The sequence below is a fragment of the Muntiacus reevesi genome, chromosome 5 (genome assembly GCF_963930625.1).
Source record: "Muntiacus reevesi chromosome 5, mMunRee1.1, whole genome shotgun sequence".
Lineage (NCBI taxonomy): Eukaryota > Metazoa > Chordata > Mammalia > Artiodactyla > Cervidae > Muntiacus > Muntiacus reevesi.
The window spans coordinates 28335587-28359060 of NC_089253.1; the positions used below are offsets into that span (position 1 = coordinate 28335587).

Below are 23474 nucleotides of genomic sequence, written 5' to 3' on the forward strand. Positions count from 1 at the left end.
TTCTAAGAGCCGGGAGTGCAGGATTAACACTGAAATCTGCCTAATGTTTTGCAGTCCGGCCACCTTCTGGGCACCTCCAACAAGGCATGATCTGGGGCCTGCGCGAGGACAAGAATAAAAGAGAGGATGATTTCTCGTCCGCTAAAATAATAGAACGTTAAATTTAAAGGACTTGACCCGATTTTATTCGTAGTTAAATTAGTAGGAAGCTATCACTGACAGTCAGAACCATTTACAATTAGACTCCACATGAAGGGCTGAAAAGGAATGTGATCGTCTCATAACAAATGACCGAGATGTCTGAGTGACCGAACAAGGACGGGGAGTCTTGCTTCAGCACCACGGAGAGATCATAACTAGGATTTTGCGCGTTTTTCTAGAGATGCTGATTGAAATCTCAAGATTCCGGTTAGAAAACTTGGAGAAAAAGATATTCTGCTTCTTTTGTCCAGATGTAGCAGTCATTGGTGCAAAGAATCTACCCCTGATTGTGCAGGTGAATGTGGGAGGTGAAGGTTGTACGAAAGGGGAAACAGTTTTCTCCGCGTTGTTTCAGCGCGAGGCACGGATCAGAACTAAGATGAAAGTAAGCCGGTATTTGCAAACACGACAGGTTTCGAGTAACAGGGACAGGAGTTAGAATTTGAATAACTTTACTTCCTCTCTGCATCTTTCCCATTTGTCCAGTGAACCTCACTCCGTCTGACTCCACTTTCCTATGCCATTCACCACTAGCCTTTCTGACATCTTGCAACGTAGCAGCAGAAATTTCGGGGGAATGCGGACACGCGAGTTTGAAGCGGGGTGCAGGGGTCCTGCCCCACCACCTGGAGAATAGTCTGGGGAGAGGGTGGTGGGGGAGAAGAGGTAGGACTCGAGTCTGTGCGGAGATTCCTGCCGCTTAGAGTCTCCCACGCCGCTGCTGCCTCAGCAGAGGTCCGCCTAACATTCTAACATTTACCACAGAAGCGCCAGTGCCGGATTTCTAACGCCTGGCGCGCACCCGCGGCCGGGTGCGGGACAGCTACCGCCCGCCCCGTCCTCCCGGGACCACGCCCCCCGCCCCTGACTCCTCCCACCTCCCCGGAGCTAGGGCGCCTGCGCGCGGCGGGTGGCGGCTCTCCCCCCGCCCCCCACACCCCGCCCGGCCCCGGGAAAGCCCATTGGCCGCTATGTGGGGCCGCGTGCTGCCTCGCGCCTGTGACTGTCGCACGTGCTGAAGCCGGAAGCAGGCGTCGCAGCGATGGCGTCGTTACTTTGGGGAGGCGACGCGGGGGCCGCGGAGAGCGAGCGGCTGAACGGCCACGTAACCGCCACCGAGCCGGGGAGGGCCAGCGGGTGGGAGCTAGAACAGCACTCCTGGAGGGCAATGTGCTGGGGAGGGGAAGGGGGAGCCCCGGTAGCGGTTGGAGTGGGGTGTCAGGCGGTAGAGAGGAACTGTGGCAAGGACTTGGAAGAGGGCCACCGGAAGGGAGCCTCCGAAGGAGCAAGACCTTAGGTTGGAAAGGGCAGAATGAAGACGCCTGCGCCGGGAGGGAACGCAGCTGGTGGCCCCAAGGAGACCCAGACTTTCCTATTCTTCCAGTTTGACCTCTGAGCCTCAGCTAGCCTTCGTCTTCATCTTAGCTACCAACACTATTTCCTGTCTACTTTCCTTTGCTTGTCCTGTGACCCCCAAGGACCGTCCCATTTAGACAGAGGCTTAGGAAGAGGAATTTCGCATGCAGGGGCAGCGGAAAGTCTCCTTCCAATCTTAGGGTAATTCATACAGGAGACCAGTTCCTCAGAGGAATCCATTTATACATAACATTGCAAGAGAAACAGTGTTGGGAGGGGGAATCTTCCCTTTCTCCCTTCCAGTCTGTTAGGGGGCAGCACTGGGCTTCTTGATGATGTGCTTCGTAATATTGATTGAAATTTGTGTCTTTCAATAGTTTTCAAACCTCAGCCACTCCCAGAAGAACCTTCTGGGTATCAAGAGTGCTACCGTCCCAAACATAGGTGAGTGCTGTTAAACGAGATTGGGCTCAGTTCCTTGAAAAGTGTTGTTTTCGTCATATCCCAACTTTAGCTCCCTTAACACTCAGGGCCCTCCACTACCTTCCCAGTCTCTTTATCCTCTTCTCTACTGCTTGACCCTTTTTGCACACTGTAGAGTAAGCAAGAGAAACTGGGATAAAACGCTAGACGTTTCTGCTTGGCATTTATCTTTACAGTTTTTTTTTTTTCCTCACATCCTTTTAGATGGTTCTGTTGATAGGATCGAAGAAGATGATGAAGATGATGTAGGTAGGAAATAAATCCATTTGTGGGTATTTACTGGCATTCTGGTTCATGTAATCATGACTTCACAATGTGAATGAATAATATCTTAAGTGGAGAAGAACCATCTTTGCTTCTGTTTTCTTTATGAATAGTGAATGTCAGAAAAAACACTAACTTCAGAGTGGAGATTACCTCTTTAGAGGAAAATTGAAATAGAATATGTAGGAATGGGTTAAGAGTTTTCAGCTGGCAAGGACAAAGTAGGTCTGGTGGCAGTCGATGTAGGCTTGCTTGAAGATAGAGTCTGGTGTAGGGCAGAGTCTCAGAAACAAACAGAATTCTCAGTGCTGTGTCATTCATTCTAGAACCTTCTTTTACAAGAGAAATGACAGCAGGAGCAGTTGCTTGATATACAGTTACTGAATGGAAGGAAGCAACTTGTTAGATGTCATTCGGGAGGCTTGACTTTTCCCCTGCAATATCCCCTTTCTATTCCTTGCTTTTCTAGTGGATTTGGCAGCTAATTCACTCTTAAACAAGTTAATCCGGCAGTCCTTAGTAGAATCGAGTCACCGGGTTGAAGTCTTACAAAAGGATCCCAGCTCTCCACTCTACTCAGTGAAAACATTTGAAGAGCTGCGGCTGTGAGTATTTGTGCCTTAAGTGTGGGAAAATGCCAGAAAGTGTAGCACAGAATAAACTAATCTGCTAATAATAAACCCATCAAATTCTCCTTCATGTTCTAATAATCAGCATTCAACTGAGATGTGGACATTTTGCATGGAAGTAAAATACAGCTCAAAGAGGAACACGAGGCTCTCTGAGTTGTACAATGACTTGAGAACCTTTCTGATGGTAAAGTTTTTAACCTTGCTGTGCTATGGGGGATAGCTAAGCCAGACACAGCCACATTGCTACTCTCCATAGCAGAATACAGGGCTTCCCTGGTGGCTCAGTGGTAAAGAATCTGCCTGTCAATGCAGGAGACACAGGTTTAATCCCTGGGCTGGGATGATCCCCTGGAGAAGGACATGGCAACCCTCTCCAGTATTCTTGCCTGGGAAATCCCATGGACAGAGGAGCCTGATGGGCTGCAGTCCAATCCGTGGGGCCGCAAGTGTTGGACATGGCTTATCCACTAAACAGCAATAATGATACCAGAACACAGATAGCAGGAAATTTAGTGGCCCAAATATCCCTTGAGATAAGTTACAAAGTTTTACCCCTTAACTTTTTGTCTCAAATGGTATGTAAATAACTTTCTCAAATTGGTTTGTATTTCCTAGGGATATACCAATTGGCATTAAGGAAATGTATTTTGACAGGGAGAGTTACCTATGTGGAGAAATCCAAAATCCTAATGCCCTCTTTCTAAATGGGGAGACACTTACCTATGATGAAAAGTTGGCTGCTAGTAATCTACCAGTTCATCTACCAAATAAACAGATCCAGACTGTGCATATCACTGTAGTGGAAGTATTCCAGCCTACTTCAGTTTATTCTCTTCTGAACACCGGTCATGAGACCAGCCCCGACCCCCCCCCCCCCATTCCCCAGGAAAGAGGCATTTAAAATACCACCTTAGAAGAATGAGCTAATATTGCATCTTCTTCTCCTAGATAGAACTGATATAAGAATCACCTAAATGAAATTTTGTCTTCTCTGAAAATTGCAGTTAAAACAGAAATTTGTTATTGATTAAAAGGAAATAAATGATAAATATCACTTTTCTGCTTGTGTGGAAAGCACAACTCTCCTGGAAAATTGTACTTCTCTTAGATGAGTTTTTCCTTTTTTTTCCTCTTTGTTCAAGAGAGAGTTCAGCTTAAGGTGCTTGGTCTAAGCTAATAACATAACTTATTACTTTAGTGCTCCAAATGTACAGGCATGATTGTATATGTTTGAGAGTTGAGATTTAGGTATATTATTAGTACATTTCATACCCAGTTGCAAAGTGGCCTAATTTAGAAATGCACTTTTCATGTTTGTATTTCTGAGGCTCCTGATGCATCATAGCCTTCAAGTATTTGATTTCTTTTTTTGACAGCAAGGAAGAGTTACTAAAAGGGATCTATGCAATGGGATTTAATAGACCATCCAAAATTCAAGAGATGGCTCTCCCCATGATGCTGGCACATCCGTGAGTTTCCAGGGAAATGATGTTACAACGTGGTCATTTTTGGCCTCATAGTCGGTTGATGCCCAGCGTCTGCTCTTTCCTACAGACCCCAGAACCTCATCGCCCAGAGCCAGTCTGGAACAGGAAAGACAGCTGCTTTTGTCTTGGCGATGCTCAGCAGAGTTAATGCCTTGAAATTGTTTCCACAGGTAAGGAGAGACTGAGAGAGACGGGAATGCTTGCAGTGCCAGTGGTGTTTTAGTAATGAGCGGTAGTGCTGCCATGATGTGATGATATTTAGAATAGATGTTCTTTCTTAGAACCATAGGATTATAGGCAGCAGTACAGGGTAGTGACTGAGCACAATCTTCATAGTTCGACTGGTTCCAATAGCAGCCTCTCTACCTACCAGCTGAAAACCTTAGGAGAGTTAGTGAGTCTTTTGGAGTACATTTTCTTGTTATAAAAGTAACATCTATAAAGGTGTGGATCACAGTTGTCCACTTTGCCCTTGAACCCTGACACCAGCATTGTGCTTGCCTTTTAAACATTGAATGAATGGGTATCTGCCTCACAGGATTGTCATGCAGATTGAGTGAAATAACACACATTTTTAGCACTATGCTCAACATAAAGTGAGTATTCAGTAGTGATGGCTATAAGGCTGCAGATGACCCAGTCCCTCCTACTTAATGCAGAAGGAAACAGCCTTAGAGAGGGAGAGGTCGCCTGTGAGGGCACAGTTGTCAGAGAATGGCTGAGCAGGGGCTGGAACTGGAGCCACAGGAGGCGCAGGTTCAGTCCCTGGGTCTAGAAGATCCCCTGGAGAAGGAAATGGCAATCCACTCCAGGATTTTTACCTTGGAAGTCCCATGGCAGAGGAGCCTGGTGGTCTCCAGTCCATGAGGCCAAAAAGAATCCTACTTGACGGAGCACCCCAGCATGTCGAATAGACACTAGTGTGGTTGCTTTACACAGTCGCGTTAGTTTCTGCTGTAGAGCAACGTGAACCAGCCACACGTGTACATCCAGCCCCTCTCATCTGGATTCCTTCCCATTTAGGTGACCACAGAGCGCTGATTCCCTGAGCTGTGTAGTGGGTTCTCATTAGTTATCTACTTCATACATAATATCACTATCCCGACACAAATTTTCATTGTACTTCAGAATTGCATAATGGCCCTTATGAATCTTTCTCCTTCCCCCTTATCTTTCTGCCAGTGCCTCTGCTTGGCTCCTACTTATGAACTGGCTCTGCAAACTGGCCGTGTGGTCGAACGGATGGGGAAATTCTGTGTGGATGTTCAAGTGATGTATGCCATTCGAGGGAATCGAAGTATGTACCAATGAGCCAGTCCTGGCTGAGATATACCTGTATATATTTAAGTCAACTATTTTATTTATTTATTTTTAGTCAACTTTTAGGAGAAGTCAGTAGCAACCCACTGCAGTACTCTTGCCTGGAGAAACCCAATGACGGAGGAGTCTGGTAGGCTGCAGTCCATGGGGTCATGAAGAGTCGAACACAACTGAGCGGCTTCCCTTTCAGTTTTCACCTTCATTCTTTGGAGAAGGAAATGGCAACCCACTCCAGTGTTCTTGACTGGAGAATCTCAGAGACGAAGGAGCTTGGTAGGCTTGCCGTCTGTGGAGTTTCACAGAGTTGGACACGACTGAATGACTTAGCAGCAGCGAACTTTTAAATTTCATCTTTTCTTTTGGCTGAGCCCCGTGACATGCGGAATTTTAGTTCTGTGACGAGGGATCACACCTGCACTGCCTGCAGTGAAGTCTTAATGACTGGACTGCCAGGGAAGTTACCCTGGCTCATATTTTAGATCCTGACCCCACCAACAATCATGGTATATTAATACCTTCTCTGCTTTCCCACCTCTAAATTGAGGACGTAATGGCACCTGTATCATAGAGTCGTTAACTGGAATTTAATGAAATGATAGAGATGAAGCACTGTGTACACCTCCAGCATGTAATGAAGATCCAGTGCCTGTTAGCTGGTCACTCCCACAGCCAGAACAACAGCTCAGTGCTTTTGCCTGTTCTCTTCTGGGATGCTCACTTGTTTAGTAGAGAACAGCTATTATTGTTTTACTTCTTCATGAAAGTGCTACATGCATATAGTCTTTAAAATATCTTTAAAAAAAAAAAGTCTTTACAGCACAAAAAATTCAAAAGTAAAAGTTGTTCTTTCTCATCTTTCAAAAACCTATTTCCAAAGACAACTATGGTTTTGTTATCAAATCTGTGGGGTTTTTTGGTTTTGAGTGTTGACGAAAAATGGGAGGATTTTTTTTCATACTGTTCAAAAACTTAAGAATCCTAAACATCTTTTTGTGTCAGTGTGTATAGCCCCACATCCTCCTTTGGACCAGCTGAATAACATGCCATCATTTTTTTCATGGGACCTCTTGATGGACATTGTGGTGGTTCTCCGTTTAAAGAGGCTCTGTAGGCCTTTCACTGCTGTGCCACTTTCCTGTAGGACCAGGGAGGTGTTGCAGGCCGGCATTTTAAATGACTGTGAGGCAGAATCAGTTACTCAGGACTTAGCATTACTGTAATCCAAGAAACTCAGGGACTTCTCCTAAAACTATATAATCAGAAACCACAATGACCTTCAGGGTTTGCCCTTGGGGAACCAATAGGAAATGTGTTGCCTGACTCAGAATTCCAGACGGTTAGAGTGGTTTCCAGCTTAGAAGGCCTTCCAACCCTTTTCTCCCTAGTTCCCAGAGGCACAGACGTCACCAAACAGATTGTAATTGGCACTCCTGGGACTGTCCTGGATTGGTGTTTCAAGCGAAAATTAATTGATTTGACTAAGATTCGTGTGTTTGTGCTGGATGAAGCCGATGTGATGATCGACACGCAGGGATTCGCAGACCAAAGCATTCGTATTCAAAGGTAACCTTCACATCCATCCTTTTCTTCCTGGATCTTCTGTCCAGATAAGGGATTTCATTTGTCCACTGCTCTTCATTGTCTTTACTGCTTATTCCCCACTTCCTTCTCCTTTAAAGCAGATTGGGTTTTCCTGATTTTCAGGAGCTCAGTGAGCCTTCAACCTCCTGTAATTTCCCACTTCATCTTGTAATCTTGGTTTACTCTTGTGCCCTAGGCTCACAGATGGAATCCATATAGTGGGTCTGCACCAAATTTTGCCAGTAATCTTATATTTGAGCAAAATTCTAAAGAGAATTTATTAAAACTCCATAGTGCTATTGTAAAGACGCAGTAACCTGGGATCATCAGCCTAGTGGTGTAGTCCTGACCTTGCCTGTAAGTTGTTAAGCAAATCTTGTCATTTTGCTAGGCTTCTCTCCCAGGATCACCATGGGGCTTAAAATTTCAGATTATCAGGCCTAACCTGAACCTTACAGAATCAGAATTTCTGGGAGCGGGCCTCTCTATGTCACTTATTTTTAAAGTATTTATGGTGATGGTGGTGTAGTCACCAAGTTGTGTCCGACTCTTGCGACCCCGTGGCCTGTAGCCCACCAGGCTCCTCTGTCCATGAGATTTTCCAGGCAAGAATACTGGAATGCGTTGCCATTTCCTTCTCCAGGGGATCTTCCTGACCCAGCAATTGAACCTGGGTCTTCTGCATTGCAGGCAGATTCTTTCCCAACTGAGTTACAAGGGACTGTATTAAAATCCAATAGGATATTGAAAGACTAATAATGATAACCAGTAATCCCCCGTCCCCAAACCCTAGAGAACACTGTCCGTTTTGACATTAACTGTCATATCTTTAAATAGCAAGCTCGCATTGCTGCTTCTCATTGCATATTGTCTCTTCCGAGGTGGCTCAGTGGTAAGAATCTGCCAGTGTCAGAGCCTCGGATCGAACCCTGGGTTGGGAAAATGCCCTGGAGAAGGAAATGGCAACCCACTCCAGTATTCTTGCCTGGGAAATGCTATGGACAGAGGAGCCTGGCGGGCTACAGTTCATGGAGTTGCAAAGAGTTGGACGTGACTGAGCAGCTAAACAATAGCGGACTTCCCATCAGAGCAATTGGGCATTTAGTCCTTCTATACCACCCCACGCTCACTTTCCTGTCCCCTCCATGGCCTCTCGGCGGTTGTGTCATAAGAGTTTGGTTACATTAATGATCAGTATTAATATTATTATCACAACACACGTATTGTTAACTGTGAAGCATTGAATTATAATGTGGATCATTGAATTATTATATATGTGGGTTTGTTGTTGTTTTACTTTGGCTGCACTGGGTCTTTATTGAATTTCATGGACTTTCTCTAGTTGCACTACATCTGCCCCAGGGCTTGCAGGCTCAGTAGTCGTGGCTTGTGGGCATGTGGGATCTTAGTTCCCTGACCAGGGATCGATCCATTGTCCCTCATGTTGCAAGGCAGATCCTTAACCAGTGGACCACAAGGGAGTCTCTAATTATGTTTTTTTGTGTGTACCTTTTCCCCCTGAAGTTGCCTGTTTTCCTCTCTTGGTTACTGTCATTATGTAGGAACCTTCGGTTTTTTCCCTATTTCATCAGAGGTGTCCTGTGTCAGTGGTATCTCTAGATAGTCAATTCCGTCTTACAACTCCATTGGTTTCTTTTGCCCAGACACTCTCCCACACAGTCTCTGGGTCTGGCCTGGACTGGCTGCGGGCCTGCAGCCACCGTCACATCACAGTCCCCCTGTCCTGTGCGTCTCCGTCCTGTGGCCCTTTTGCTTGGTTTACTGAATGTGCTGGGACATACAGTCCAGGGACTTCCACAAAAGGAGGCGGAGGAAGTCCATTTTCTATCCCTGCATGTCTGAAAATGTTTTTATTGTGCCTGTAAACTTGATCTCTGAGTTGATTTTGCCTGGATGTGGAGTCTTATCCTAGAAAGCTTTCGCTTATAAATTCAGAAACAGTGTTGAAAACAGAAAACTGGTTAGTTTTTATTAATTGTTGGTTTTTTCGGTTTTTTTACTATAGTTAATATTCTGTTTCTGGTGTTGCTACTGGAAAGTTTAATGTCATCCTTATCCCCAGACTTTTATTCTTTCTTCTCTAGAAGATTTTGGATTCTTTTTATCCACAGTATAATGAGACTTCTCGGTTGGTTCATATTTTTTTTCTTCATTGTTCAACACACATGGCACGTGCTTTTCATTTCCAGAATTTGTGTCGACCAGATCTGGGGAAATTTCTTACGTTACTTCTTTCCCTACAGTGACCAACTTTTTAGGAGGCCAACCCAGTCACAGCAGGGAAATACACACACACACATATATATCATGTATATATAATAATATAATACTATTATTATAATAATAATATAATTAGAAGAACTAATCATGCACATGTGTCATTACTTTACATAAAAATATGTAAAATATATGTTTACTTGAAATTATATATCTTTATCTACTTTTCTGTTTAAACAAAACAAACAGTCGAACTAAACTGTGGCAATTGGTAGTAATTCATAGCAGAATTAGTTAAATATGCTTGAGAAAAATACAGTAATGTTCGATCTCTGATACAACAATATAATCTTATAAACCATGATTGGATGCTTCAATTTTGGAGGCTGTGCTGTTGTATATATTTTTTTCTTTTTGACTGCACCACACAGCTTGTGGGAGTTTAGTTCCCTCACCGGGAATCAATCCTGGCCATTGGCAGTGAGACCACAGAGTCCTACCCACTGGACCGCCAGTGAAGTCCCTACTGTATATTCTTAAAATACAGAATTACAGAACTTTTTGTGATGAGACTGTAAATCCATTGGGACTAATTACACCTACTACCTGTATTTAATGACAACATAGTAATGACACTTCGCTTTGTGTCTGACAGTGCTGTAAGATGTTTCTCTTTTCCAGTGTCCTTGGGACTCCTTGCAGCCTTCTCTGCTTGTATGTGGCAGTAAAACAGAATATAGTCACATGTAAAATTCATTTTGATTTGCAGCTCTGCCATCAGTAAGCCCACACTGATTCTTTTTTAAACAACTTTGTTGGAGTGTAGTACACATGCACAGTTCCTCTACGACATTGTGTTGCTTTCTGCTGTAGAGCATAGTGAATCAGTTATACACATGGCCACTCTCCTTTAGATTCTTTTTTAATATATGTCATTACAGAGTTTTGAGAATGAAGGTTGATATGTCCCTCGTAGCTCAGTCAGTAAAGAGTCTGCCTGCAGCGCAGGAGACCCGGCTTCGATCCCTGGGTCGGGAAGATCCCCGGGAGAAGGAACTGGCAACCCACTCCAGTATTCTTGCCTGGAGAATCCCATGGACCGAGGAGCCTGGCAGGATACAGTCCATGGGGTTGCAAGAGTTGGACAGGACTTCGAGTCTAAACCAAAACCCTGTGTTATTAACAGTCCAAAGAGGGTCCTGGGTGTGAAACATGAAATGACTAGGTGGTGAGGGAAGAGCTCTGGAGATGTTGCTATTGAGAGAAAGAGGGATGAATGTTTGTTCAGTGTGGAATAGTGGATGGGAAGGATATGCAGAGATCCAAAGGCAAGTTAAAAGGGTATGTTTATTCAAGGACATCAACGACGAAGAGGGCTGCAGATTAATGAAATGAGAAACCAGGGAGACTGACTTCCTTTAGTTGCTGTGGGAAGATCAGTTTAGAGAAGGAGTGAGAACGCTGATTAGGAGGTGCATGGCGTGTAGTTTAGTATTAGAGTTTCAGCAGTAAAGACAGAAAAATGGAAGCACCTGAGATACACTTTGAGTGAAAATGTACTGACCTGCTAGGAGGGAGAGAGGACTGAATATCAAAGACTCCCAAGTACTTGCTATATGCCACTGGGTAGAGTATCACTACTCACTGAGGAATCCTCGACGTGTGGCATGAAAAGGGGAGGTGATTCAACTCACACATATTACAGCTGAGAGTTAAGTGAGCCGTTCTCGAAAAGATGGCAAAAAGGCAGTAATTATGTGACTGTGTAGCTCAGGAGATAAGGCTGAGAAGTCACATTTGAGCAGGGGGAGGGGTGCATGTGGAAGATATGATGGTTTTCTGTGTCAGACTAGGCTAGGCAGTGTCCAGCTAGCTGATAAAATGTTATTTCTGGGTGCATTTGCAAGGATGTTTTCAGAAAAGATTAGCATTTGAGTCAGTAGACTGGGTAAAGAAGATCACTTTCACCCATGAGGGTGGCCATCATCTAATCCACTGAACAGAACAGAAATGTGGAAGAAGGGCAGATGTACTCTCTGCTTGAGCCAGGACAGGCACCCAGAATCCTGGTTCTCAGGCCTTTGGACTCAGACTGAACTTTACCAGACTTTCCTGGTCCTCCAGCTTGCAGACAGTTGACTGTGGGACCTCTGGATGTCCATAATCACGTTAACCAATTAAATCAACCATTCAATCAGTCAATCAATCCTACTGAATCTGTATCTCTAATGCAAATTTTGGTACTGAGAATGGTTCTGCTTAGTCGCTCAGTCGTGTCCCACTCTTTGTGATCCCATGGACTACAGACTGCCAGGTTCCTCTGTCCGTGGAGATTCTCCAGGCAAGAATGCTAGAGAGGGTTGTCATGCCCTCCTTGAGAGGATATTTCCAATCCAGGAATCGAACCTAGGTCTCCCACACTGCAGGCAGATTCTTTACCAGCTGAGCTACCAGGGAAGCCCGAGAATGGTTTTAGAGGAAGAGAATTTTAAAAATGAGTTTTCTGAATCAGTTCTGATGCTTCTGAATTGACTCTCTAATTTGATTAGATTTAAAGATACCGATGACTATTTCTATTAGTATAGATAGCAGTGACAGTCCATGCCAAGATCTGGAAAAAGAGATAAGCAGTGTATCTCCACTGAATACTCCTAATCAGCCACTTTGAAGAAACAAGAATCAGATGAGTGTGTCTTTATACTTTGAAACTTTTATGTGGAGATCTAACCGTTAGGATTACCTAGTTACTGCCCGGGTCAGACAATGTGGTAAAAGGATGACTTTGGGGATTTGAAATTTCCAGCTCAAGGACCACATAAATGACTGGAAGCTTCTACATGTGCCATGCAGACCTTTAGCTCCTCCTGGAGCTAAGGGCTGAAATTGCTGAAAACCAAACACAGAACCTCATACTGTGTATCTACAATTAGAAAAGAATAGGACACTATAAGTTGGGATGATAATGTAGGGATGCAGAGCCTCTAAATTCTGGAGTCTCCTTTGCTGGTGGAAGAGTCTTCCCATCCCCATAATAATTTAATTTGACCATACTTAATTTCATTATACACATAGCTTTGATAGTTGTGGTAATACCAAATATGAGACATGTATGCATATACTGCCCTTAAAGAGCTGAATCTTCTTGGGAGGATAAGAAATACATAACTTGAAAAAGTAAGAATAAAAAGCACAGTATGAGTACCAGGGCTTAGGATGTAAATAAGAATGATTGGGAATAACATACTTGAGTTGGCCCTTTAAATAGATTTAAAACGAAAAGATTTGAGAACTGAAAGCAATTAACATAATATCTATTGTAATTCCATTTAATAACTGAGAAAACAAACACAGAGAAACTGACTTATCCTAATTATGATAGCAACTTACTGGGAACAGAACTCTGGTCTCCTGATTCCTGACTCTTCACTGTTTGCTTTGCAACCACTGCCTTTGTGACTGCTAAAAAAAAAAAAAGGAGAGAAAGAGAGGTGAGCAAAGAAGGCCCTGTATAAGCACTAGGAGAAATGTACATCCTTGGCATACATATATACGGATGATGATATCATCCATATCATCAGCATCCTTCACTGCTGATATGTGAATGCTTGCTCAGTAAGCAGACTGGTGAAGGGCTCCTATTACGAAGTATCAAAAAGTAAGACTAGAATGGAATGAGCACCTTGGGATGAAAAGATAAGATTAAACCAAACAGAATATTAACAGTCTCAGTGTAGGTATTTTAAATGTTAAATAAGAAATAAAAGTAAGTGCTATATGAATTTCAAAATGGGTCAGATTCCAAAGGCTGAAAGTAATCAGGGCTGACTTAGTGAAAGGGATAAATTGGAGATGAACATTCAAGAGGTATAGGATTTGAGAGAAGAGGATAATTTAGATAAGGTATGGAAATCCTAGGACCTGGAAAATCAGGCTGAAAACAATCATGATGGCTCAAAATGATGGGGAGTAAGGAAATCCAAAGTTAAACAAATCAAGTAGCTTTGAGGAGAGTGAAGAAACAAGACTAACTAGAAGCTTGAGTAGAGGGTACCTGGGAAATAGGCTGAAACGGCATGATGGCTCAATGGTGCAGAGTCCCAGGGAGGCTGACTGTACTCTGACAGAGACCACTGCAGGTGCTTAAGCAGAATACCTTGGTTAACGCTTTAGACTCATATGGCAATGACATATAGGATGGACTGAGCCAAGAGAATAAAAGGGAAGGCCAAGAGCTATTTTTCTAATAAGAATAATAAAGAATTTTGTATACTAAAGAATAATATACAATATTTATAATACAGTGAGCTATTATTGCATAGACACTATGCTAGCTTTTCTCATTTGATTCTCAGAAAAACCATATGAAGGAAGTCAAATCATCATCTCCCTCTCCATCTACTGTGCTATACAGTAGGTCCTTATTAGTCATCTGTTCTATACACACACACACACACACACACACACACAAATATATATGAGAAGCCCACAGTGATTTTTGGTATCAGTCCAGTGAGATATCCTCTGAACAAAAGTGTCCAAGCATAGAATACTTAGGAGCTAGCAGCAATGATTTTTAGACCTATATGAATTTCCAGCTCCCTCGGAATGTTTTTCCACTGTATCCGCACACTTGTTTTGGTAGACCAACTGTTTGTCATTCGGATCCTTGCATCCATAAATCCATCGTCTGGGTCATCCATGCTAAAAATGTCCATCATTTTCAAACACCCCAAGGTCTGTTAGATCTCATCATAAGTGAAACCTCTCCTGCTCAGGGAAAAATATTATAAACCACAGAAGTGACTTAAACTTGTGAAATTCAAAGATGGATTCCTTACAAATTTAGTAAAGAAATGAGAAAGTCCTCAACTTGGCTGGACTTTGGAAGCATTTTATTTCTATAAAAGGAAAAATAAGTCAACTTTTGCTGCAGGTTTTTTTTTTTCCTTTTGAACTATTTATTTTGTTTTGCAGTATAGCCAGTGAACATTATTGTGATAGTTTCAGGAGAACAGCCAAGGGACTCAGTTCACTTCAGTCGCTCAGTCATGTCCGACTTTTTGTGACCCCATGGACTGCAGCATGCCAGGCTTCGTGCCAATCACCAGCTTCCAGAGCTTACTCAAGACTCATGTCTATAGAGTCAGTGATGCCATCCAACCGTCTTATCCTCTGTCATCCCCTTCTCCTGCCTTCAGTATTTCGCAGCATCAGAGTCTTTTCCAATGAGTCAGTTCTTCTCATCAGGTGGCCAAAGGATGAACTGGTTGGATCTCCTTGCAGTCCAAGGGACTCTCAAAAGTCTTCTCCAACACCACAGTTCAAAAGCAGCAATTCTTCAGTGCTCAGCTTTCTTTATGGTCCAACTCTCACATCCATTCTTGACCCCTGGAAAAACCATAGCTTTGACTAGACAGGCCTTTGTTGGCAAGGTAATGTCTCTGCTTTTTAATATATAGGTATTCATTCTCCAAACCTCCCTCCCATCCAGGCTGCTGCATAACATTGAGCAGAGTTCCATGTGCTGTACAGTAGGTCCTTGTTAGTTCCCCATTCTAAATATTTGCTGTGAGTTTTGTTGCAGCCTTTACAGAATACCAGACAACTTGGGTGCAGTCAGTATATGACATCTTCATTGCGACTTCACTTTCATTTTTCACTTTCTTGCGTTGGAGAAGGAAATGGCAACCCACTCCAGTGTTCTTCCGTGGAGAATCCCAGGGACGGAGGAGCCTGGTGGGCTGCGATCTATGGGGTTGCACAGAGTCGGACACGACTGAAGTGACTCAGCAGCAGCAGCAGCATTGGTCATCAGACTGTTTTGGAGATACAGTGTGTTAATTGTGTTTTACTAGAATCTCTTTCTCATCCTTAATTTATTTATAAATTAGAGATGGACATTGTTTTTGTCTCAAGCTTTGAAAATAGACTAACATTTTAAATCCTTTCACTGGCCAGCTACAATGGCTGGCATCTTGTAGATACATGCCCAAGGGAGCACGCTGCTTCCATTTCTTCACAGAAGGAAATCTTATTTTAAAAAAAGAGAAATCTTATAAGGCTTCTGCAAGTTTGACCTAACAAAGAGCCCCAAAACTTTGGTAGTGAACAGCTCAGTATCACAGGGAAGCAAATTGTATGCCTTTTTAGTAGTGTTGTGTACAAAGGCTGCAGACGTTTAGCTGGTAAGAGCTGTTTGTGTTCTTTGGTAAGGAGTTCACAGGTTGAATGGAATCTGCCAGAATTTGTATTTGCTGTGTCTGCTGCTCCTGCCGGGGGTTGAACAGAGGCTGGTTTGTGTTTGGATACAACGTCTAGCAACCTTTTGTTTTATATTTTCTGTGTTGTATAAAAACTTCATAGAAGTCAAGATGTTTTTAAGACTCCAGTTTAAAATAAATTAAACCACAGCACTGTCCAAAAGAAATACAATGCAAGCCACATGTGTAATTTAAAATTTTCTAATAGCCACATTAAAAAAAGAAACAGGTGAAATTCATGTTATGAAAAAAATCATTTTATTTATTTTGCTATATCAAAATGAATGTCTTAACAAGTAACCAATGTCTTATCAGTATAAAAATTATTAATGAAATAGTTTGCATTTTTTTGCATACTAAGTCTTCAAAATCCAGTGTGTTCTACAGAGCAACCCATGTTTCTTTCCCTTAGGCAATTTGTATAAATTTACTTTTTGGAAGGAAATGGCCCCGGCCTTGGGGTACCAGTCCTGGGGCTCTCTTTTTTCAGATGGAAGACTGTAGTAGAACAGATGGCCAGTGCAGATTCTCCTCGTCTCTTCTCAGTCCCCCACCCCCTGCCAGTCCTTCCTCTGAATTCTCTGGTCTCACAGGTCTTAGACCTCCCAGGGTTCTGAGACATCCACTGCCTCTCCATCAGCATTTCCCTCTGTAGCACACGTATCTTAGCTTCACCCACCTTCTCCATTGTCATGGGTTTTCATCTTGCAAAAATATATTGAAATGTCTCTTCTACCCATTTGTCTTCTTGGATTGTTCACGTTTTGTGAGTTCATATCTTCATCCCTTTATAATCATAAGAGTGTGATGTGGGACGGTGAGAACGTAACACGTGGAGTCAGTTTCCCACAGTCAGCCCGAAATCAGTTCAGTTGTGTGAAAAGCTCCTGGGGATTCAGGTCCCAGGCTTGAAATAATGTTTGGGGCTGAGCTGTATGAACTCTCCTGTTTGCTTTTAGCACTAAGGACTTTTCCTCTTAAGTGCTCTGTTATCTTCTCAAAGGCAGTGGTTTCTCTCTGGTCTCTCTCCTGTTTTTTTTGAAAACTAACTTTTTAATTGATGTTTAACATATGTACAGAGACATATCCAAGTCGTACATACACTGGGTGAATTATCACAGAGGGCTGTGCTCATGGGACAGTGGGTCCCATCAGGCCCGAGCTCTTTCTCAGTCGTGCTCCAGAAGGTGCCTTGCACGCCCTCTCCTGTCACCGGCCCTCTCTCCTCCCAGACTTAGCTCTGTCCTAACTGCTGACTCTGTGGGTTCATCTTCACTGTTTTTGAACTGGGGTATCAATTGTCCTGTGTTCAGTGTGGGTTTAGTTTGCATTTTCCATGCAGCAGCATCTTCCCCTTCTGCACCCCTTTTATTTATATCCAGGTCTTCCCATTCCACATAGACTTCACGTGACTGTTCTTCCCCGCTCAGCAGATAGAACATCTGCCGTTGGGTGGTGAACCTCTGTGGCCTTCATCTGCATGGAGCTCGTGTGAGATGATTGCCATAAACGACCGCTGGACTGACACCCTAGGCTCCATAAGCCATCTCTCCTAAGGAGAAGACAGGCTTGAAAACCCCCAAGCCCTCCAGATCTCTTAGCTGACCTTCACTCTGGAGCCCCATGTGGTTTATGCATTTCCCCAAACCCTGGGTGGGAAGGAGGGGCTGACACGTGGCACTCCGCAGCAGGTGTGGGTTTTGTGTCCACAACGCCCTTCACGGTGACCCTGGAGCAGGAGCAGGGGCGTGGGGTGCAGCTGATGACCGTGGGCGTCCAGTGCTGGAAGCTGCCCCCTGGAGTGGGACAGGCCTGGCAGTTGGGTGATGCCCTTTTCCCTTCTCTCTCCCAGAGCTTTACCCTCCGAGTGCCAGATGCTCTTGTTTTCAGCGACCTTTGAAGACTCCGTGTGGCAGTTTGCTGAGCGAATCATTCCTGACCCCAATGTTATCAAGTTACGAAAAGAGGAGCTGACCCTGAACAACATCCGACAGTACTACGTGTTGTGTGAGAACAGGAAAGACAAGTACCAGGCTCTCTGCAACATTTACGGCGGTATCACCATAGGCCAGGCCATCATCTTCTGCCAGGTAACCCCACTGGGACTCGCCTTCCTCGTGCCGAGGCTTCCGAGCAGATGGGGGCAGGGGACAGTCAGGTCCCTGACTGAGAGCCAGGGAGCCGGGCCCTGTGTTCCACACTGTTTATTCATGATGTCGTTCAATTTCCAGAGCAACTTCGAATAGAGATTCCTTGTATTTTATGGGTGACACTGAAGTAACGGAATAGGACTTCACTATGACATGAAACAGAGGGCCTTCTCCTTTTATGTTTATTTAAAAACTTTTTTGGCTATGCCATGCAACTTGCAGGATCTCAGTTCCCTGACCAGCGATTGAACCTGGGCCATGGCATTGAAAGCCCAGAATCCTAACCACTGGAATTAGGATTAGGGCCTCCAGGGAACTCCCCAGGCATCCTTCTTTTAGAGGGACTGCTTCTAACATGTCCCCATTCAGGTCGATGTTTACTGTGGTATTTTCACAGATACCCTTTATCAGGTTAAGAATGTTCTCTTTGTTTCCAAACTTACTGTGAGCAAGGCAGCCACTCAGTTACTCACTGTTGATAGCCCCTTATTTTCTTTTCATATTTACTTTTTCTCTCTGACGTTGTTCGTGTTCCTGTTCTTGATTGTATTTTTCACCACTACATGAACACTGTCAGCTCCATGAGAGCAAAGTCTGTTCCACATACCTCCATGCCCCCATCCTGGAAGAGCCCTGCCCAGCAGTGGCTGGCCTTGGAAACACACCTGTAAGGGAAAGTGCAGCCCTGCCACAGACTGGCCATGTAACCCTGGGCAGATCACTTAATGGTTTTACATTTTAGGTTAATTTTTTAGTTTTTTCAAATGAGCTTAGACACCTACTTCATCAGATCATTATGAAAGCAGATGAGCGTGATGTAAGTAAAGGCTCTTGCAAGGTGCCTGGCACACACAACAACTTAACCATCACTGTTGTCGTTCAGTCACTGAGTCGCATATGAGTCTTTGCAGACCCATGGACTGTAGCCTGCCAGGCTCATTTATCCATGAAATTTCTCAGGCAAGAATAGTGGAATGGATTGCCATTTCTTTCTCCAGGGGTCTTCCTGACCAAGGCATCAAACCCACATCTCCTGCTCTCTTGCACTGACAGGTGGATCCTTTACCACTGAGCCCGTCATCATTGTTAGGTTACCTCATTTTATCATCTGACCACCACAAGAGGTGGACAGAGCATTTTATTCTCTGTTTCAGGGCTGAGAAGCAGAGCTCTGACAGGTTGAGAGGTTGTGCCCCTTAGAGGTCCAGGGGCAGGAGAACTCCCTGCCACATTCACAGGTCTCTCTAGACCTGAAAGGAAGGGGGAGCAAAACCCCTCTGCAACCCCCGTGCCCCCAGCTCCCATGCCCTGCAGACGTGAGCGCTGCACACACAGTGAGGCTGCTTCAACTTGGGTGTGGTGCTGGGCTTTGATTTTCCTGCAGACTCGTCGAAATGCCAAATGGTTGACCGTGGAGATGATGCAAGATGGCCACCAGGTGTCTCTGCTGAGCGGAGAGCTAACTGTGGATCAGCGAGCTTCCATCATCCAGAGGTTTCGGGACGGGAAGGAGAAAGTCCTTATAACCACCAACGTCTGCGCTCGAGGTGTGTATGTGTGTATTTAAAGTCAAGTTTATTGAGGTTATCATTTACATGTGATAAAATTCACTCTTTTTAAGGATGTGGTTCAGTGAGTTTTGACAAACATATGTAGTCATGTACCCATCACTATAATCAAAATGCAGAACAACTCCATCTCCCCTCAAAACTTCTCTGTGCTCATTTGCAATCAGTCTCTGAAATTAATGGCCCCTTACCACTACTGAACCAGATCTCTGCCTCTCTATTTTTGTCTCTTCCAGAATGCCATGTAAGTTAAATCACTCAGTTGGTAGCCTCAGTGTCTGATTTATTTCTCTTGACATCATACTTTGGAATTCATCAGTGTTGTTACATGTATCAGTAGGTCATTCCTTTTCATTGCTGAGTAGTATTCCATTGAATGGGTGTACCGATTCACCCGTTGATGGACATTTGGATTGCTTACAGCTCAAGGCTGTTTTGACTGAAACTGTAATAAACATTCATGTATAGGGCTCATGCAGACGTACATTTTCTTTTCTCTTGGGTAAATACCTAGGAGTAAGATTTCTCAGTCATAGGTCAGTGTATATTTAGCTTTAGAGGCAATTGCAGAACTGTTTTCCAGAGTAGCCATGCCATTTTGCATTTCTACCAGCAGTATAGGAGGGTTCTAGTTGTTCTCCATCCCTGTCAGTAAGTGGTTTTGACACTTTTTCATCTTAACTTTTCCAGGAGATATATGTGATGTCTTGTGTTTTTTACTTGTGTTCCCTAATGGCTAATGATATTGGTCATCTCTCAGTTGTTTTTAATTTTAAAACTATTGACTGCTGGGGGAAAAAAAAACCTTTGTTTTTTTTTTTTTCAAGCAAAGGGTCTTCCTACTTTCCTCACTTCCCCATTGTATCCTTGCCTATACCACATACTCAAACCCTGTTTCCTAGTTTATTACTGGTTCACCCAACAGAACTGAGGACCTGCCATGAGGGCTGAGCCTGGCATTTTGGAGGAATAGCCTGAAAAAGGGCCTTCCCTTCGGGAACACACCACCTCCTGACCCTCTAGACTGGTGCTGTCCAATAGAAATGCTGGCACTGATAGAAATCTCCTATTCTCTGCTGTCCAAGCCATAGATAGTAGTTTTTGAGCACTGGGAGTGTGGCTAGTGTGGCTGAGGAACTGGATTTTTATTGTGAATTAATTTAAATAGCCTTGTGAAGCTAATGGTTACCATACTATATAGCACATCTGCAGAACCCCAGGGGAAAGGGGGCCCAGATAGCTCCAGAGTCAAAGCACAGTGCAGGGAGGACAAGGATCACGAGCCAGACAGCTTGTTAGTGCTGGGCGTGGAGGTCCCAAGCGAGCCCAGCAGTCTTCCTGGAAACATTAGGTGTGAGAGGTATGGATGGAAGGAGAGAACCCTTGGAAGTCTTGAGTTGTTTGTACTTTATCCTGTACGGTTTGGGCAGCCAAGTTCTAAACACAAGTGCTCTGGACATTGCTGTGGCAACTATGGTGAGGATTAGAGGAGTAGGATATGAGGGACTGGGGAGCCAGTCCAGAAATTATTATAACAGTTGAGGCCATGGATAAAATTGATGAGAACAGTGGCTGTGGAATGGGGCAGAGCTGGGGCCCTGATGGGGAAGAGAACCTGCAGGGGACTTAGCACAGCGGGAGCAGAGAGAGGGGGCTCTTTGTCTCGGTGAGAGCCCCCTCCCCCCGCCACACACACACACACACACTGTACATAGTTACACCTCTGTAGAGTTCATTTCTACTGACACTCTTAACCTAGCATCGTAGACAGACATACTTACAAACAAATATATGTCAAAGCAGACTTGATTCTAGACTGTCTGTGAAATGAGAATCCCCTCAGCAAATGTGGTTCTTGGATAGCTGGGTCCTCAGGTGTCCTTCCTCTCCCAGGGATTGATGTGAAGCAGATCACGATCGTCGTGAACTTTGACCTCCCTGTGAACCGAGCAGAGGAGCCAGACTACGAGACCTACCTCCACCGCATCGGGCGCACGGGCCGCTTCGGGAAAAAAGGCCTTGCCTTCAACATGATCGAGGTGGATAAGCTGCCTCTACTGAAGAAGATCCAGGACCACTTCAGTGAGTGGCACCCTTCACAGTCAGAGCTGTGGACCTGCCCACATTGATAGCGACCGTGTGTCGTCAGTGGGCCTCCGGCTCAGGGTTCATGATATAACAGGATGGGGTGGGGACCAGACCGTAGGAGGTGTCCACCTCTCAGTGTCAGAGCTCCTAACCCGAGACAGGGGTAGAGAAAGACCTGGAAACCAAGTGGAGTTAATGTGAGCTCAGATTTCTATTTTACTGCTCGTTCTGGGATCTGAAGCAGATTTCACATCCATAAAGAACCACCGTAAGGAATGAGATCCTGTAAGATGATATTGTGTCCCCAGCTTCCTTTTTTGTCTACATTTTCCTCTTCCCTATTGTCCCAGTGACCAACTTGGGCAATCCTAAATCCTGAGTCTTGCTGCTTTCCTCCAGCCCTTCTTCCCCTCATCTAAACAAGACAGGCTCTGATGGCTGGGGAGCAGGCAAAGAGGAACCCTCACAGGACTCCAAATGTTATCTTTCACCTTTAGGACAGTGGTACTTATCCTCTGTGGGAAGCAAAGTATACTGTCCCTGGGGGAGTGCACATAGGCACAGATGTGGAATTTGAAATATAATTTTAAAAGGTTTGCTTACTAACCCGTCAGGGGAAGTTGGTTAAGCGCTCCTGTGTTAGAATAGCAGAGCAGGGATGGGTGTGGAGAAAGACCCATTGAGATCACCATTGCTGTGGTGATCAATGCTCCCTGTTGCCATCCAGCAACGTCCCGCCCACGCATGTACACACCCACTTCACGCCCCATGAACTCGGCCAGGCCCCTTCCCGGGCTCCCCTCACTGAACTCTGGCCTTTTTTTTCTGCCCCAAGGTATATAGACATGTGTGTTCTCTTGTCTGGTGCATTTGATGCTGTTGTGGTTGGTGTGAATTGGTTATTTGGAAACCTGCCCGTCCTCACCTAATCTAGAAAATGTTCCTATTTTGAGGATTTCCATATGAGGTGTCACTATCTTCAGAAATGTAGTTGAATGGAGTGAAATTTCATTTGGGCCCTGGGATAAGACTGTTCCATTCTCTTTTGCTCTTTTAGACAGCAGTATTAAGCAACTCGACCCTGAAGACATGGATGAAATTGAAAAGATCGAATATTGAAGAAATAACTTTATCATTTAGCTGTATTTTGGTTTATGTGAGAATGTAGGTTTTGAAGGTAATTTTTTATGTTGAGCCTTTTTCAACATGAAGCTGTTACATATGGCAAAATAAATGTCATGGTAGCCTTGGTTTTAAGACCTGAGGTTTTTTTGAGCCAAATTGATGTGACGCAGTTGATTCTTTTGAATAAAAAAGTGAGGTAATTTCTTACTCCAGTCTCTTCACAGATAAACATCTTTGCGGGGCTGCTGGGATGTTGTGGGATTTAGTTCATATAAAGCACCTGAGTCGGTCGTGCCACCTCAGGGCGCCACGAGATGGCAGTAGAAGGTCACTGTTTTGGCATTTGAGTGGTTGACAAGCGCTGCGCCTCCCACCCCAGGGTCTCACCCCCACCCCCACCCACTAGGCACACACCCCCAGGCAGACATACACTCTTCCCTGTGAGTAGAGGGTAAAATCTTTACAAAGTAAAACAGTTTGAAAGAAAGAACATTTTGCTTCTTTTTTAATGTTTCAACTGACAGAGAATTTCAAAATATTTTTCTATTTTAGTTCTTAATGTCTTCAAATGAGAGAAGATTTAATCCATCCTCAGTTATTTCATAGTCTATGAAAATGTGGTTTTATTATAGGCATTTCTTCAAGACAGGCAGTGGGGTTGGGGGAGCCCACCTGCCTTATTAAAGAGGTGACATTTCAGGGAGCTGTCAGGTTTGCTTTT

General features: G+C 44.2%; 1 protein-coding gene across 2 annotated transcripts; it reads left to right on the forward strand.

Moving 5' to 3' along the window:
• The first annotated feature begins 188 nt into the window (after window positions 1-188).
• LOC136169541 (ATP-dependent RNA helicase DDX25) lies at window positions 189-22941 on the forward strand. Of its 2 annotated transcripts, none has more exons than XM_065937348.1 (12): window positions 189-496; window positions 1935-2001; window positions 2245-2289; window positions 2774-2909; window positions 4313-4405; window positions 4491-4593; window positions 5606-5720; window positions 7129-7306; window positions 17675-17912; window positions 19357-19519; window positions 21434-21622; window positions 22686-22941. In XM_065937348.1, exons 1-12 carry the CDS (start codon window positions 383-385, stop codon window positions 22745-22747), a joined length of 1503 nt encoding a protein of 500 aa, XP_065793420.1. In that variant the 5' UTR covers window positions 189-382; the 3' UTR covers window positions 22748-22941. The 2 variants fall into 2 exon arrangements, with proteins under 2 accessions (XP_065793420.1, XP_065793421.1); XM_065937349.1 differs by lacking the exon at window positions 189-496 and adding an exon at window positions 1189-1306.
• Window positions 22942-23474: the final 533 nt, after the last annotated feature.